This window comes from Oryzias latipes, chromosome 3 (genome assembly GCF_053564925.1).
Source record: "Oryzias latipes strain Hd-rR chromosome 3, Olatipes_Hd-rR_3.1".
Classification (NCBI taxonomy): Eukaryota; Metazoa; Chordata; class Actinopteri; order Beloniformes; family Adrianichthyidae; genus Oryzias; species Oryzias latipes.
In genome coordinates, this window is record NC_136239.1 from 28,118,791 (window position 1) to 28,136,212 (window position 17,422).

The 17,422-nt window shown below is 38.0% G+C and overlaps 1 protein-coding gene across 3 annotated transcripts; it reads right to left on the bottom strand.

The window, feature by feature from the left end:
• Positions 1–238: 238 nt before the first annotated feature.
• fam120b (family with sequence similarity 120 member B) lies at positions 239–16,093 on the bottom strand. 3 transcript variants are annotated; one of them, XR_013654877.1, is made up of 17 exons: positions 15,964–16,093; positions 15,492–15,602; positions 14,659–14,849; positions 13,949–14,082; positions 13,745–13,867; positions 13,384–13,575; positions 13,035–13,299; positions 12,741–12,921; positions 12,476–12,577; positions 11,860–11,961; positions 11,554–11,726; positions 10,035–10,127; positions 6,974–7,009; positions 5,978–6,184; positions 5,684–5,807; positions 1,577–1,841; positions 666–1,496 (listed from the first exon to the last, which is right to left on the bottom strand). XR_013654877.1 is itself a non-coding variant. In XM_020699525.3 (16 exons), exons 2-16 carry the CDS (start codon positions 15,598–15,600, stop codon positions 1,472–1,474), a joined length of 2,286 nt encoding a protein of 761 aa, XP_020555184.1. In that variant the 5' UTR covers positions 15,601–15,602; positions 15,964–16,093; the 3' UTR covers positions 239–1,471. The 3 variants fall into 3 exon arrangements, 2 of the variants coding, with proteins under 2 accessions (XP_020555184.1, XP_020555188.1); XM_020699525.3 differs by lacking the exon at positions 6,974–7,009 and having other exon boundaries at positions 239–1,496; XM_020699529.3 differs by lacking the exons at positions 6,974–7,009; positions 12,476–12,577 and having other exon boundaries at positions 239–1,496.
• Positions 16,094–17,422: the final 1,329 nt, after the last annotated feature.

Consider the following 17,422-nt stretch of genomic DNA (forward strand, 5'->3'; position numbering starts at 1 on the left):
GGATTTCAAGAAAGGACAACACAGAAGCAAGCTGGAAGTTTTATGGTAATTTGAAAAAACCATGATGGCAATAATTTGTGAAATGTACTCATAATCACTGCTTTTTTTTCCTTACCAGACATGAAACGTTGGTATAAAGTAGTTTTATAAAAAAAAAAGAAAGAAAAAAAATAACCAAATACAAAGCCTCTGAGCTATGAAATTATAAAAACAACTGACAACAAAAAAACAAGTCAAATTTAGCAGATGTTTCTTTAGCTTTATTATCAACAAATGTTTTTACATGAAAACACTAAGTTTCAGACAGCAAACAGCATTTATTACTGAAAAACTGTCTTCTACCGTTAAGGGAGCCTTTGTTTGTGTGGTCGGTGGCACATGGAGCAGCAAACACTGTGACAGCAGGACTGAGTCAACAAACTGACTGCTTTATATTTGCAGAGCAAATCACTTCCACATATCTCCTTAACTTTTGTTACAAACATGCCCACACAGAACCATAAACACAAAAACAAAATATTTTTTGGGATTATTTTCCCAGCATCGTCTTCCTTTGTGAGAGGTTTTTACAGTCTGCACAGCAGTTTATGAAGACCCTCTCCCCTTTTTATAAATATATAATAAAAATATTAACTGTCAGAAGTTACTAAAAACACCAACAGGTTTTGTTTCATAACCTTTATAAACTTCACAACACAATGATAACAAAATGTTGTAATATTTACAGGTAAATCCTAACATATTTGTTAAAAGACACAAATGAATTAATAAAAATGTAGATAAATCAACCAAAGTTATCTTTGGTGTCCCAACTGTAAAATAAGAGGATATACAGGAAATCCGAATGTCAAACTCATTTGAGTTACCAAAATCTCTTCTTTGGTGGTCTGACTTTCTGACACATTTGATGACAAAAACCCTGATGTCCTTTGATATTTGATACAGACAATACTGTTTCTCTGGTTAAATGCATTCCTTTAAAAGGATTATGCTTCTAAATAAAACAGTTCTTAACCTCTTATTTTCACTGCTTTAGTTGGAAAACAGAATCAGAGTTCAGGATTAAGACGTAATCCAACTCTAAGTGGAGGTTTGAAGTGCCTCATTCTCAGTTTGTTTTTGCTTTTGGTCAGATTTTCTTTAAAAGAACATTGAAATGTTATGCTGAGAAATAAGACAGAGGCCTCTGACTCACAACCTTACTGCATTTTTTAGATGCACAAACAGACTATTTTAGGATAAACCTCAAATTGAAGGTAGAAAGTAGACTGGATCTCTTCTTGCCTTTCTCTAAATTCCTTGTTTTTCTTCCTACTACATCCTTTAAACAAACATTAATGGGAAAACGTCAAGTCAGTTTGTTCAGGGAAACTTGACTACCTATCTCCTTTCATCCTGTTTTCCTATCCTCTTAATTCATTAAGTCCCTTCTCTGGATTTTAATTCCTTTGTCAGTAGGATCCAGCTAAGTTCATGGAGCAGGAGGCTGAGGCCATCTGAGACGAGAAGAGAGAAGAAGCTATCAGAAAAGACCAAAACTCTTAAAAAAAATACACTTGTGGTTTACTGGTGCTACCTTGGAGCCAAATGGTATCTCCTCCGAGGATGACGCGATGGACCCCTGGACAGTCTTGGTCGCCAGCTCATGTCTTGGTGTTGTGCATTTTGGTAGTTTGGGTAAAATGAACGAAAATCTTGGTTTCCTGCTCTGTCACAAGGTCTATCGGAGCCACTTCTGTCTCTTCTATCCTCCCCTCTTTCCCTCCAACCCCACCTGCCTCTGTGACCTCCTGATGTAACTCCTCTTCCTCTCCCACGTTCACCAGCACTCAAAGAAAAAACTGAAAATGAGAAACATAGCCAAGTCTTATATGTGTTACCTTTTTATGATCACATCCAGTTGTTCAGTAGTTTGAAGCAGCAGGTTTTACTGGGACCAAAAAACAGCTTTTATGCAAAGAAACTATTCTAGACTTCTGGACATGTGTTTGTTTCAGTACTTAAGGGAATTGTTGTGCGTTTTCAATAAATACACATGGAGGAGGGATTGCGGTGTTGGTGAACACCTTGACTTCCTGTTTGAAGCAGCTTTGAGAGCTAAATTAGGTGACCGCCAGGGGCTTCTTACACAGACAAATCAGGTCCCATTCGTTTCAATGTAAAATGATCTGACCTTACACCATAAATAAAACACACTTGAAGTTGGGATTTAAAAATTCCAACAGCAAAACACATACAAACTGATTTCTATGACCAAGTTGAGTCGAAAATGGATGCTGGTTTCAGATTGGCCCAAGACAAACCAATAGGGTGGCAGGACTGCAGACTTTGGAGTCACACTTCTGAGAAAAAGCAGATCTGCAGCCCATTTCTACAGTTCACAGAGGCTGACACAGACTCAAATACCGTATTTTCCGGACTATAAGTCGCACCGGAGTATAAGTCGCACCAGCCCAAAAATGCATTATAAAGTAGAAAAAAACACAGATAAGTCGCACTGGACTATAAGTCGCATTTTAACTTTCACAACCTTATATGACACAATCATAGCAGACTGTTTATCTAATAATTTCACAGTAATTTTTTCTCAAACTTAATTATTTATTCCTTTCATGAAGCATCATTGGCCAACTAATACTCTGTTTTCATCCTGTATTTGTAGAAACAGTTTTCACTTTTATTGCATTTCTGAATCTATGAAATCATTGGAAAATAGAATATTATGTTGTTAGCCTTCAAGATCTTACTGTAAAAAAAAGTTTGCTGATTCTCTGAGTCACTTAACATACTCTTAACACTTAACATACCTCATACATCAAATTGACCCAGAAACATCATCTCTGTTCCTCACAAATGAACATAACAGGAGGGTTAACAATGTATTTATTTCAATTTATTTCTAATATAAGTCGCTGCGGAGTATAAGTCGCACCCCTTGCCAAACTATGAAAAAAAGTGCGACTTATAGTCCGGAAAATACGGTAAATCAAATAAAGTATGACAAAAATACACATTTTTTACAAATGTAAAACTTGCACATATTACATTACAGCACACTCAATGCACCACATAATGATAAACAAGGTACACAAATGTTTAATGCTCTTATCTGGGAGATCAAATGAGGTATCAGCCCCACAGAGCATCTAAAGCTCAAACCATAGGTTTTAAAACAGGTCGCTGCTCTAAGTCAAACATCACTGTTTATTAATAAACATTTCCAGGAAACATTCCAACAACTTATATTGGACTAACTGAACTCAGCTGTCTCCAGTGCAACAACAGTTGTTCCTTTTTCTCTTAAACACGCATACAGTCAACTCGTCTTTGTGGTCTGCCCACAGTTATTTCAAGGCTGCCAATAAAACAGCAGAAAAAATGGTATATCACAAGAACCCTGAACACAACTCTGACATATGGCAGACTTAAAGTTTGATGAAACTGCAACTTAAGAAACATAGAGAGGTAAACAAATGAAATGCACCATTCATTTGACTTTTTTATATGGGAGGCCGTCTATGACCTTTGCTCTGCCAAAACGTATCAAAATTATGACACTACAGAAATATCTTTCCATTCTTTGTTTAGCTGCCATTCAAATCTATTTTAGCGTGCTTGTAACATGACTTACACCAACACAACTCCAACGGATGTGTCAGATCTTAAGTCAATTACAAAGAGCTGAAAATAAAACACCCGAGTCCAACTTTAGACTTTACCAAAAAGGAACTGCGGCCTCCGAGACCAACCAGACCACCATACAAATTGGAGGATGAAGAAGAATAGAAAGGCACTTGCAGACGAGCTGCAGAAAGACAAATATTGAAACATTTATGGTGTTTGTGGATCATTTGGAAAAGTGGGACCCCAACACAAGTTCAGAGAGACGAAGGCTTGTCAGAAACATCCCAGCTTTCACCCAAAAGAAGGTGTACTTCCCAGCAAAGCAGAACTATTCTGCAGGGTACTTTTCCATCACATCTTGGTCAGAAATAAACCCAAAAGAAGTTGGAGAGCGGCTACACTGGAATCACCGTTGAGAGTGTAATTATGAGGGGAGGCAGTGCAGATATTTGCTGAGGAGACTAAACATCAGGCCTGATTCCAAACAAAAACCAAACTGGGCCATCAACGATACCACATAGCGCCACCACTCTCTCTCAATCTGTCTCGTTCAAAGACACACACGCGCTTCACCTCCCCAAAGTTGTGTAGTAATGATTGGTGTCTGCGTCTGACAAAAATGAAAAACTGAGGTATAGAGAGTGTATATCTTTCATCTGTAAAACCAGAAACATCCTCTTGAGGCCCACAAGTGTTGACTTGGGTAAAAGGCAGACAGTTTGGCGCAAATCTTGAGTCTCTGCACCAACATAGCATGGAACAGGTTTCTAAGTATTCAATAGTATCCAAAAGAGCTACAGAGCAGTTCAGAACTACAGTTTCTTTCCTTTGACTGTTCTCTCCTGACTGACCTTGAGGAAGACAGTCAACAGCCAGCACATGAATGCATGCAGAACAAATCTCCAATCACATGTGGTTCTTCAACCACTGACTTTAAAGGTTTTTGAAGAGTATAAAGTGACTGAGAGAAGAACAAAGACGATGAAGAGCTACAAAGAAATAATGGGGGGAAAAGATTGAGGGGAAGGGGAGCAGAAAGAGGGGAGACACAGAACAGAGGAGTCTGTAATCAGTTACTCTTGTTGTGTGTCTTAAAATAGAGCTCTCCAAGTCTATAAACAGAAACCTACTATTACTGGTGCACTGACAAAGCAAGTCTCCATCCAAGCGTGCGAGAGAGTGTGCACACACACAGTGGTATGCATTAAAGCCACAGGACATATGGATCTCGTTACAAAACGGCCCTCTGGGTAATGTGGTTCTGTGAGGGGCCCGTAGACTACAACCATAGATTGTCTGTCAGAATAAAGAGACTCTTCTTCATGTTGTACTACAAAAGTTTTAACTTGTGATTCTACCTTCTCATAGAAGTGCAGATGACAGTCTAATGCTAACAACAGTAAACCCTTTTCTGCTATTTCCCTTTTAGTGTAAACATAATCAAATCCCACAAGGAGGAACAGGCATTAGACAACAAAAGTCTCTGGCATCATAAGAAAAACTGTGGTTCCACAGTATGATTTTCAACCACGACCACCACCAGGGAACCCTAAGAGCAACAGAACATTTCTTTATATAGGTCAAAGTTTTTTTCCCCCCGCTGACTCTCCAGGAAGGTTTCAAAATCTGAAGTCTTTCTCAAAAAGTCATGGCTCCAATTGCAGCATAATTACACAGCACAAAAGAGTAGAGAACATACATCGACAGTGAACTGGGATTATGGTTAGAGGGAAATAGAAAAATGGGAATTCTGCTCCGCTAAAATAAAACAGATAGAAAACACCTGCAATTGTTTTCAGTGCATCCATAAATGTGTTTAAAATGAACAAAAATTCATATGAAAGTCAGAAATCCAGAAGTGAAAATTGCTTACCGGTAATTGTTTTTTTTATCTGAAGTTTTTCAATTTGATGCTAAGTGTAGCAGCCTTTTTCCTTTTTTGCCATAAATATTATAGATATATATATTTAAATATCTTTAGAGTTTTAATTGTTAGAAGGGTCGGGTGGTCTTTACAACAAAAATCTTTCACATGTCTCAGAAGGGACTTTGCATTTACCTGTAGCTGTTGCTTTCAGGTGTTGCTGCGTTGCCCTGGGTCTGGTTTGAAGGATTCTGCCTCTTTTCTTGCAGGTTTCTAAAAGTTTCTCTTTCATTTGAAGAAACAGAGAAATGCAAGACATCTGTGAGAAGACAAAAAAAATAAATTAGACTCAAATCAATATTTTTTCACTCACTCAAAACAAAACAAATATAAAATGCTTTTCAAACAGGACTGAATCCAGGCCTCCTTTTCTCTCTCTTAAAATAAATAATTTGCACAAATCCCTTTAGTTTTCTTGATTCTTCTTACGTTGTTGTCAAGCAGCTCAGAGTTCTCTTTGCCACTGTGTGCCAGCAGGTATTTTGAGTGGAACAAACGGCCATCAAAGCTGTGCCAAGGCATCAAAGCATCACTGGGCAGCGGTCCACCACTGGCAGTATTAGCACCCAGCAGGTGGCTCAGCCCGCGGACGAACAGAGATCCCAGCTGCACCGCACGACTGGAAAGTGCAGGAAGCTGAGAACAGATGAAAGAATTTCCACATATTTGGACATGGTAGTATGTCTTCATCATGACATGTTGTTGTTATATGTAGGGAGGAAATCACCCTCCAATTCAGCCTGCCCTGAGATACCCTAACATGACCTGGTGGAATGGGAACAAGCAGGGCCTGGTTCAAATCATATTGTCACAACCTTCTTTATTCTACTAAAAATTAAATGTACTACAGGCTTTATAATATAATATAATGTAACAAAAACCTAAGCAATGGAAATTTATGTTAGAACTTTCCAGGCTTACAAAAAGGGGAAATTCTGGCAGCAGAAATGGAAGAAAATACAGCAAAAACTAACAAAAATTGTTTGGGATGGTTTTCAAGAGTTAATTGCTCCTTGCAGAATTTTGTCGAATCATGCCAAGAAAACGTAATTAACATTAAACATTGGAAAACAAAAATCTAAGAACAAATATTTTTTGTCAAAACTGCATCAAGTCTCGTGTCTCTCCAACACTCATAATGCAAAAAAAAATGACCACCACTTAAATAAGAGCAAAAAATCTACCTCCAACATGAATCTTCACACCACTATCATTATATTTCTGCTACACAGCGTCTTTTAAAAGTCCTGCAGTGATGAGCCATCTGTTTCTTCAATATGATCAGTGCTGCCAGCTGCAACAAATTCCTCAACATTGCCCTCACAGTTGCTAAAATAATCAGTTTCTGAACCCCAATTTGCACAACCTCTGTTGCCCAACCCCGAAACATAAATCACACAATTAAATCTGTCTCAGACCACCCACCTTACTCTTCCTTTAACCAGCTTTCACTGCTCACCGCTGCAAAACAGAGAGGAATCTCCATTTGTTTTTTTTTTGTGTTTTGCCTCTAAAAGTAATTAGACAAGAGAACATGCTATATTTATAATAAAGTCCCACTCCAATCATCTTAATCTTAAAGCGTTCCCCATGGTCTTTTAATTATGATTATGCTGCTTTTAGCCAAAAACCCAGGCCGTTTTCTAGGACATAGTTTCTGCAGAACGGCAGTAGTTCATTGAGCAGAACCGCGGAGCAACCCCTCCCCGTTGCAGCACAGAGTGGAGAAGGGGGGGTTTGGTCCACCCAGCGTACTTTTTACGTCACAAATGAGCTCCTTTTCCAACTGCATTTTATTGTCCTAATTCACAACGATTTCAATAAATAAATACTCAGAAATGCATATTTAAGCTTAATTTTCTTCATATACGTCCTCTATCCTTAGAAAAATGTCACAAGAACATGTTACAAGGCCCCAAAACATTACTTTCATCTGAATGGGTCTTTAAACGATGTAGAAACTTTTTTAAACTTTGATTTGAAATTAAAATGACACAAAAAAGTTCACATTCACAGACTTCTCTGGGTCGAAATCAAAAAGTGATCAAGACAGACAAGACACTTCTACACTATTAAGGAATTGAAAAGAAGACAGGTTTAAGCTTCCCTGTTGTGCCTCACCATTAAAGAGGCAGCAACCCACTTTGAACATTTATTCATCCTTTTCAAAAGGAAAAACCTCAAGTTACAAATACAATATGTGTGCTTGAACTGTTTGAGGTTTGAGTTGTTTAAAGGATGAAAATGATTCTTGTGACCTCATTCTTAGTAGCTGTAGGCTCATCCCCACCCAGTGCTAACAACCTGATTGCTTTAAACTTCTGACTACTACAGCTAAGGAACAATAAAGCTGTGGGTCAGTCACACAATTCCACCTAAGAAGAGAAACCTTCCTTCGACCCTTGGCATTTGTGTCCCACCAGCACCACTTTTTTAAGCTCAACTTAAATTGATGTGCATTAGTGCCGTGTTTAGGCTAAAATGCATGTTGACCAAATGGTTTGATTTTGATGACATTAAATATTTAAACATCAACATATAAAACCAAAGTCTAAGCCAGTTACATCTAAACAGCTACTGTCAATTCAACTGTGAAGCCTCAAGGGAATTTGCTGTTTCCTATTAAAAATCATGTGCTTTATAATTATAGACCTGACACTGCAGCTTAATGTAAGTTTTGATCCATCCTCCTACAGAGGGGCGTTGCTTCATATCAAAATAAAAGGAAGCTGTGTTTACATTCCCATCTCTTTTCTCCTAAATGCTCACTTTTCCTCTTATCAGACTGTTAGTGAATTTCTGATAAACAAAATCAGTTAAATGGCTCAAAACTACATATTTACATTCATGTTTAAAGGTTTTACTTCATTAGGAATACACAAATATTTATTATCAAATTAGCATTATACATTTACCCATCATGTTTTGATAACAAATGTGAAGCTAGATTACTCAGCTCTAACTTTAGTTCCTTTTTCCTAAAAAATTGTCGCTTTTAAAGTCTTCAAATAGTCTGGAAATGCCTTTTTTTTAAGATGTTTTTTTTTTTCCATTTTGCTTTTGTGACCAAATCTTGCCGTGTCTGTGTGTGTGTCTGCTCTCACCTGTCCTCAAGCAAACAGCACTGATAACAGGGATTACATGCACGCATACACACACACAGCCCTGACTGCCACCTGCTTCCAGTCAAACACAGCTTGATCTTCTGAGAACAATGAACACCAGAAAGGCAAACAAAAGCCTCAAGGTGTACACATGTACACCGAGACCAGAGAGAGCAAAACCTGCTTCTGTCCCAAAAAAGCAATGAGAGGGGGGGAAAAAAGAGAAAGTGGTCAAATGTTAAAAGTCAGGGAACTGGAGAAACCAAAAGGCCGGAGGAGACTAAAATGTAAGAGCGCCTGATCATTGTGGAATGATTTGCGTAAAATGTTGCTTCATGGAGAGAGCGTCGGCCAAGACAGATGGGCTGCTGTTGCAAACACAGTGTCCCTGTCACATACACCAAAATCACAGAGGAATTCTGCAACAGAAATACCTTATTTCAAAACTAACTCCAAAACTCACCGTCTCAAAAAACATTCTGACCAATGCTGAGTAAGTTTTAACTTGTTTATACAAATGTGTGGATCATGTTTGTTAACTTTACAAACATCTATGATACAATTAGTGTGTAGACATGAGGGATATGTGTACTTTTAATTCCCACATTAGTCACCGAGTTAAATCGCTCCTTCAGCGGAGTATTCTTAGGTAAGCACGTTCACAGCAGCCTTAATTATTGTCTACAAACAAGATGACGAGCAAAAATACAAATTACTCGACATAAATATGGTAATTAAGTATTCAAATAAACGGAGCTCTAAAAAGGAACAAACACAATAAGTTATGATTTCCAAGTGAAAGAAAAGTACATCTCAGTGAAGACTGAACTGAATCATTGACACACCAATAATCACATTTTAACCCCTTGGTGCCTCCTGATGCAAATTTGGATCAATTCTGTTCCAAAATTACCTCACTTCTACTAGAAAGCATAGGTGTATGTGAAATGTTTTCATAGCTGAAAATAAATTCAGGTGTCAAAGTAATTTTAGTTCTTAGCTCCAACTTCCACAGCTTAACTGCATACATAGTATCTGCAACAGCCATACATTGTATTATTCTGTTGCATGGTTCATCAGTAAATGAGCCTAACAAACGTTCTATTATATTAAGTTTATGTTCCGTAGCAAGCAAATCCTTCAAAAACTAACCAAGAAAGAGCCATTCACTGCTTAAAAGCATGACTGATTTATATTTATATTTCATTTTACAGTGAAATACATGTACACTTAGTCCTGCTATCTTTCCTAAAGTTGATTTATGACTTCCTGGAAAGACGGCCACTCAGCAGATTATTTTTACTTTACCACCTTTTCTCCACTAACTTTCTTTTGTCACGTTTGTTTGTGTCAAACAGTGTGTGTCTGTGGCTTCGACCAACCTCGATGTTCTGAAGCTGCTGGGGAGAATACAGTTTCAGACACAGAGCCTGACTCAGGTAAGCATCAACGTCCTCCTCAGACAAAGCCTCAACCTGAAAACAAACACAAAACACACACGGAGGACAATAAATGGTTTACAAACCCAGTCACACCACCATGTGTCTTCTGTGTGGGTCAGTTTGTTTGGTCTGCTTGCTGCGCAACAATTCAACAAAGAAAAGAAACCATGCTGACAGCAGAAACAAAGCTGCCCAGTTGTGTGTACAAAACAAACAAACCCTGAATTTATTTAAATAAGAGACTGGGAGAGGAATGTGAATGCAGCACTGGTCAGACAACAGCTACTATTGTGTGTCAGGCAGTCCGCTCATCTCTGATTATCTACTTGTCTAACAAGCAGCTCTCATGCCTGTTTGTTGGTCCTTCATTTAAATCATTGGCTGCCAGTCACCGTCTGTCTGTTTGAGTAACATCAGTGTCTGTCTGCAGCCGGCCTGTCAATCATTCAGCTCTGCCTGTTGTGAATGTTAATGCAATAGTGAGATATAAACACTGGAGAATATTTAAGAAGGATAAATTATTTTAAGCAGAAAAGAAATTAATCGATGAGTCATTGCTAAACTTGAAAAAAATGTTAATTTGTTTATGATGATTTAAAGCATGTTGCAGAGCTGAGAAACTCCAGAGTAATTATTGTTTTCTTTATATGATGTGACGCATTCACTTTCAGCTGATGATGCAAACCTGTAATCCCCACTTTTCTAAAAGCTCATTCCCTTGGTGCCATTTGCTCTATTTTTTTTAAAGCAATTAATCGATACTTTCTCTACACAACAGGAACACAGCGTTTTAAGTGAATTAAAAATTGTCCCTTAAAATATTCATTTGGCTTGTTATGCCACTTGATGACGTAAAGAATAAAGTTACAAAGATCTGTGTCTGCGGCAGAACAAAGGCAAAATGATGCAGAACGGCGTGTCAACAAGCAGTGTTTGGTTTCACATAACACATTGGCAAAAGAGGGGGACAACAGCTGCATATGCATTATAGCTGTAAATCCTAAATCAAACATCTGTTTGTTTGCTTCAGTGTCACCAAATAAATTTGCTCTTTTTCATTTTCTGCTTATATAAACAGTTGCTCAACAATAAAAGTGTTTTTTTTTCTCCACCAAATGTGTGACCTGAATAATAAACAACAATGCAGATGTATCAGTCAGTGCTTTAACAGTCAACACTCCCTGAAAATATTTGTTACAGCATCACAACAAAAGTGGTTGTGTAAATGTAAATATATACATGTGTGTGTGTGTGTTGGTGGGTGGATGTGTAAGTCTAAAAATAGAATGTAGATTGTAAAGCTTTCATCTGAATTAAACCTTTTCATGCTTTTCATAAGAGTTATTTGATATAAAAGCACTTAGTCTGTTTTTGTCTTTCACACTCATGTTAAGTCAAAACTCTTTAGCTTATGTTTGCATTAATTTATATTTATATTTACTAAGAAAGTATACACAACCTGTTGAACTATGTACGTGACCAGACAGAGGGCAGCCAGAAGACTGTTTTCAATCGCACCATACAACTCAGTGTACTCGCTACAGTCAAAAATTGAGAAAAAGGTTGCCAGTCGAAGAGCAAAAACCTCTGGGCCATTGCCAAACCATAACTGCTCCAAACATGGTCGTCCACCTATAAATCATAATACAAAGGGAGAAACACGTTAAAAAATCTGAAATATTTTCAGAATTTATCGACACAAGACAGTTTCTCTAGATCAGTACAAGTACATTTAAATAAGTAAGTGTATAAGTAAATGCAGTACATGGTAAGTTTACTGTGACAGGATGGACCATATCAGGCTCCTTCAAAGGGTTTCCTGGATACACAAACCATTCCTTTACAGCTGGAACATCAGAAGTGTTGGCTGAAAGAAATAGATTCAATCCTGTATGTTAGTTACCTTTAAAACGCAGCCAATTTGACATCCTTTCAAGACATTAATCAGAAACTAATTAAGGACCCACTCCAATGAAAATAGTGTTTTGAGTGTTTTTAACATGGCATAAATGGTAAATACTCATTTAATGCTTTTCTACCTACAAGGCCCAAAGCGCTTTACAGTCACAGACCCATTCACCCAGTCACACACACACATAAACACACACATTCACACACTGGTGACAACCAGAGGCAAGGTGGGGTTCAGTGTCTTCGACACATGGGTGTGCAAGGCGGGAATCGAACCTGCAATCTTACGATCATGGGTCGACCACCCTACCACTGCCGCCCACAAATCCTTGTGGCATTTATCTGATGATGGAGGACATACTTACAGAAAATTGAGCTAAAATTTTGCATTTCAGAGTATTTTTTTATTCAAATCATTGAATCAGAAGCAGGCGCAAAAATGCCATTTGGAAAAAGAGCTCATCTGTAACCTATAAAATATGCTAGGTGGACCACAAGCTTTCTGCTCCACTCCATTCTGATGTATCCACTTCCAGACAGATAGATCAGATAGATCCACGTGGTAAACACACCTAAAAGAGCCAAAAAGATGACTGGAATAGGATTTAGGCTGGTTTCTTTTGACGTGCTTGCAAATGTTGCTCAAAAACAAGGCAGGCAATTTGTCCATGGGGTGTTTTTAAAAGTACATTTCTCCTAATGTTCATGTAAGGTTAGCTCAGTTTGTTTTCATACCATCTTGACCGAGCAGCAGCAGCCCATAAATGTGTTGTCGGCAGGGTTTGTAGACGACGGCTTGAGGCAACAATTCAGTATCTTCCTCATCTTCCAGTGAGTTGCTGCATTCAGTCACTCCAGCACACACGACATTATAAACCATGAAACCTTCTGCTGCCACATGTTTCTGTCTACATGCCTGTGGCAGAATACAAACAAGAAAGATTAGTGTATGTAGCTAGCCTGGTGTCTGCAAAGTAAAAACTCATGGTGAGACGTATGATGAAAATATGACTTTTTATTATTACATACCTTTAATATTTCTGGATTAATGTGCTTTTCAAAGGCAGATGGGGTTTCTGATCCATCAAACAGTTTAAAGTCGTTTTGTCCTGGTAGTAAGTAGGAGAAAATCCCCTGCTGCACTAGATCTCTTTGAGAGGCTGTCAAGTTAAGAGATTGTAGTACAGATCCAGCATCTTCTTCTTCTCTGGTGCTCAAAGACCTTAGAAGCTGAGTTAATGCTACCACCATCTGACCCTGAGGAGCACAGGGTCTCGATGCTGAACAGTTTTTTCTGCGAACGATAAAAACCAAATACTAAAAAGAAAAGGTTGGCTCAATTTCTAATGTCGTTTTAAGGGTAGAGTTCCACACGCACCTGTATGTCGCCATGGCATTGTTCCTGATGGACTGCATCTGCTCCTCTGAAACAACATCATTACCTAGGAGACAGGCCAGTAAAGGTAGCAGGGTAACAGGCAGCCCGATGGTTCTGCAGAGCCTCTCGCGGTCGTACATGACTGTGGTGAGACTGTTTATCCGCAACTTTGCCACAGAGAAGTAGGGGACACTTGATAGAAAAGGAAAAAAACTACATGTAAATATAAGTTTGTTCAATAGTCTATGACTATGATTATCATAGCGTCAGAATCAGCTTTTTACACATACCTAACACTTTTTAATTTTATTGAAGAGTGTTTTAAAATCCAATTATGAGTAAACTATATTGGAAAACAAACCTGTCGTATATGATGAAGTCTGAGTCCTGTCCCAGAATGCCCATGCTCCCATACTGACGCGCATAACTGGCAATCTCATAGTCTGCCTCACGCACTGAGCAAAACACTGGCTGCCCCAAAAACCTTTGAATAAAAGTAGATTTTTGCTTAAACCCATGCTACTGAATGTAAAATGCATCCTAATCATTTAGTCCAAAGGCGCACCTCAGAGCAAAAGGCGTGAATGTTGCCAGAGCAGACGGCAGACAAAAAAGCTCTTTGTGAGGTTTCTCTCCGTGTTCCTTTATGTGTCGAAATATTTTTGAAACATCCCCGTTTACTCTGCGTCTTCTCTTTATCTGCAGAACAAAGACAACATTTTCTTTGAATGGACAGCTGAAGCTGTCCAACCGTACAACTGGAGAAAGCAGGTGGGCAAAAAACATGTTACTGAGAATTTCAGACTGAATTAAATCAAACCTTTGACCACAAATGAAACACATTCAGGAAGTAACTTAGGGCCTCCACACAGCACACCAGTTGAGCAGTGTCAGAGTCCATCTAGCCAGGATCGTTTTGGTGTCATTGTCATCGTTTTGCAGAGTTCTACCAGCACCAGCCCCTGGACTCCAGAACAAGATAGTATGGCTCTGAGGGCTTGCAAGGACAAATCTTGCGACCTATAGAAGGAGTAAATACCCCTCTCTACTGAATTTGAGTATATGTTAGCCATGACATGTTACCCTTACAGTAAAACGTTATCATTAGTGGAGCTAGCGACAGGGAACAATCAACCAAACTAGTGTTCTATGAGAGAGCCCTTCAGTGTATCAAGATCGATAGAACCAGACTGGTAATTCAAAAAAGTAATAAACTCCACTACAAAATATTAAATTATCAATGATCAAAAAGACCCAACTGGTTGCCATTCTTACCCACTCTTGCCTCTTTCGTTGCTCCACTACCCCATCAAAGAAAAAGACCAGTTGGATGCCTGCAGAGGTAAATGCATCCACCCAGCTCTTCAGGACATCCACATATTCCTTCCACTGTCCCCCACACACCCAGTCCTCACACGAGTACCAGTGGCACAGGCAGGCCATGCCGTCCACAACAAGTGTGGGATCTGCATTACAAGAAAGACAATCTACACCATGTACTGTACAGTTCTGAGCAAAAATATACAGATATGCACCTTGGTAAACAAAAAGTGTTGGACATTGAGTGGAAAGAAATGACTATTTTAAACAAACATGTAGAAAACATATTTTTTATATATCAAATTATTCTAAAACACAGTTAAGATTTTACTTTATTTAAAAATAATAATAATGGATTAGATTTATCTGTGCTTTTCCATATGCTCAAAGCGCTTACAATGTGTCCATTATTCATTCACTCCTCATGTATACTTGGTGAAGTATAACATTCATTCATAGGTTAACTTACGATTCCAATAAATGCAATGATAAATGGTTAGATAGTAATGTTGTTATTATTGTTATTGTGTATAAGATGCTTATTAATAAATAAAAATGCTGCAACAATTATCGTTGGTACAATGTGAATAAATTTATTATGAAAAGATTTTGTGAAAAACTAAACCATTGGATTTAAAGTTTTATGCATAACATGTTTTTCCAATCACTATTTGTTTTAGAATTTAGTTATAAGTGCATTTCTTAATTGGAAACGTAGTGGATGAATATTCCAGTTTCCTTTGCACAAAATAAAAACACACTCATAGTGTTTGCATTAGTTTGGCAACCTTGCTGTGTTTGAGCAGCGTGTCGTCTGGCCATTTCTCTTAGGTTCACGGTGACACAGGCTTCCGGACAACAGCGCTCCATGAAACTTTGAAGACCCTTTACGCCCATTTCTGAGGAACAGAGGAAGGAACAGAAATGTGACTTTCATCAGTTCAATTCAATTTTGTTTATAGCCCGATATTACAACAATAGTTATCTCAATGGGCTTCTTACTGCAAAGGCATATGCTGAAAATGAGGCCTAAAGCGGCTTGTTTCACATCTATAGCGGTTTGTGATGAAGCTTTGTTTGTATCATCATGACATGTGTGTCAGAGAGAAAAGACATGATAATGAACGTTAGCTTAGCATTTAGCCGCTCAAATAACTGTTTATTTTCCTGTTTAGCGACCTAAAAACATTCTTGTGCAAATAAAATGTAAGTCTTTAAATATAAATAATCGTCTAAATAATTGTTTAGAAGGAAACTTACTTTTTAAACCTTTAAAAGCTGGCGCAACAACTATCTATGCTAGATTTTCAAAATACTTCCTGTGACGTAACGTGATGTAATCACGCTGAAAAACAAAGCGCACGTGTTCGAGTCACAGAGAACAATTAATGGTGCTCGCTTGATATTTCAGGCAGGGAAATAACGTTACAACTATAAGCAAAAGAGTTTAAAAGATTACTCTCAGTAATAGCACATATTTAAAAAAAATATTTAAAAGGGAGAAAAATTAAAATGTATGCTTTAATGCTGAAATGGTCACCGAGAACTTTTAAATCGGGGAGGCAAAAAAATATATATATTTAAAGATTTTATTATGGAGTAGGCCTAGGAAAATAAGAATGCATAAACTTCAGATTTGTTTAGCTTAATTTTTGGAGTTAACCATATAATTTTTTTAAGTAAATTTTGTTTTCATTCCTGTTGCTTCACAAACTTTGCAACTGTAAGTTTGTTGTCTGTCTTTGTGGTTTCAAAATAATGGTGCAGATGTGCTGATGGATTTATAGTAGTTGCAGTAGTCCAGTCAAGCCTGGATGATATTACTGAAACCTATTGCCAGGAATTTGTACAAGAGCCATGTGTATAGCTCATAGTAATTGCATAAAAGTATTTTTATTGTTATTTTATTTAATAAAAAAGGAAAATTACTCTTATGGTCACAAGTTTAGCAATAAAGCTACTTAATAAGCAAAAGTAACTAAATTGTGGTGACTTATTATAGCCCCTAGTTCTCATAATACCCCTCCGGGGCAGGATATGGGAGTGTGTAATTTCTCCTCTACAGAAAAGGGAGTGGGGGGGTCTACTCTGCAGTCACAAGCTATTAGGTGTACCTTCTCAACAAAAAGCACTCCATCCCCTTTACTCTATTGTTTGCGCAGTGCAGTAATAAAGAAAGGGACATATGCTGGTTGTCAGTCCAGCTGTCAGCATCTGTTGTTTCTCAGCCAGATGCTCTGTGGACTGGGAGGACAATCCTCCCAAACAACTTTTTCAAAGAAGAATGAGTTGTGCTGTAAATGTTTAACACTTGGCCCTTTTTTTAGTCTGCCACAAAAATGTTTTGGTCAGTGGAGACAAGAACAATTTTGGATAAAAGCTCAAAATAGATGAGAGATATAAAAGTGCTGTTTTAGTTATGACCCACAGATAAGGACCCCTTTGCACCAAAACTAGTCTCCCAGAGTGTCTAACGCTGTCCAAATGTTCAAAATGCAGCCGCTCTGCTTTTGCTCAGCAATGCAAACACAATTATTTTTACCTTTAGATAAGACTGAACCAAGTTATCTTAAAGAGATAAATGTGGGTTGTTTTTACGTTTGTTTGACAGAAAATTAATTTAGCACTTTGATAAGTCATTGATAAAAGAGTAATGCTAGATATCACAAAGTAATTTTCTAGAGGGGAAAAAAATTGGGTGAAGGAAAAATTTTGCGTT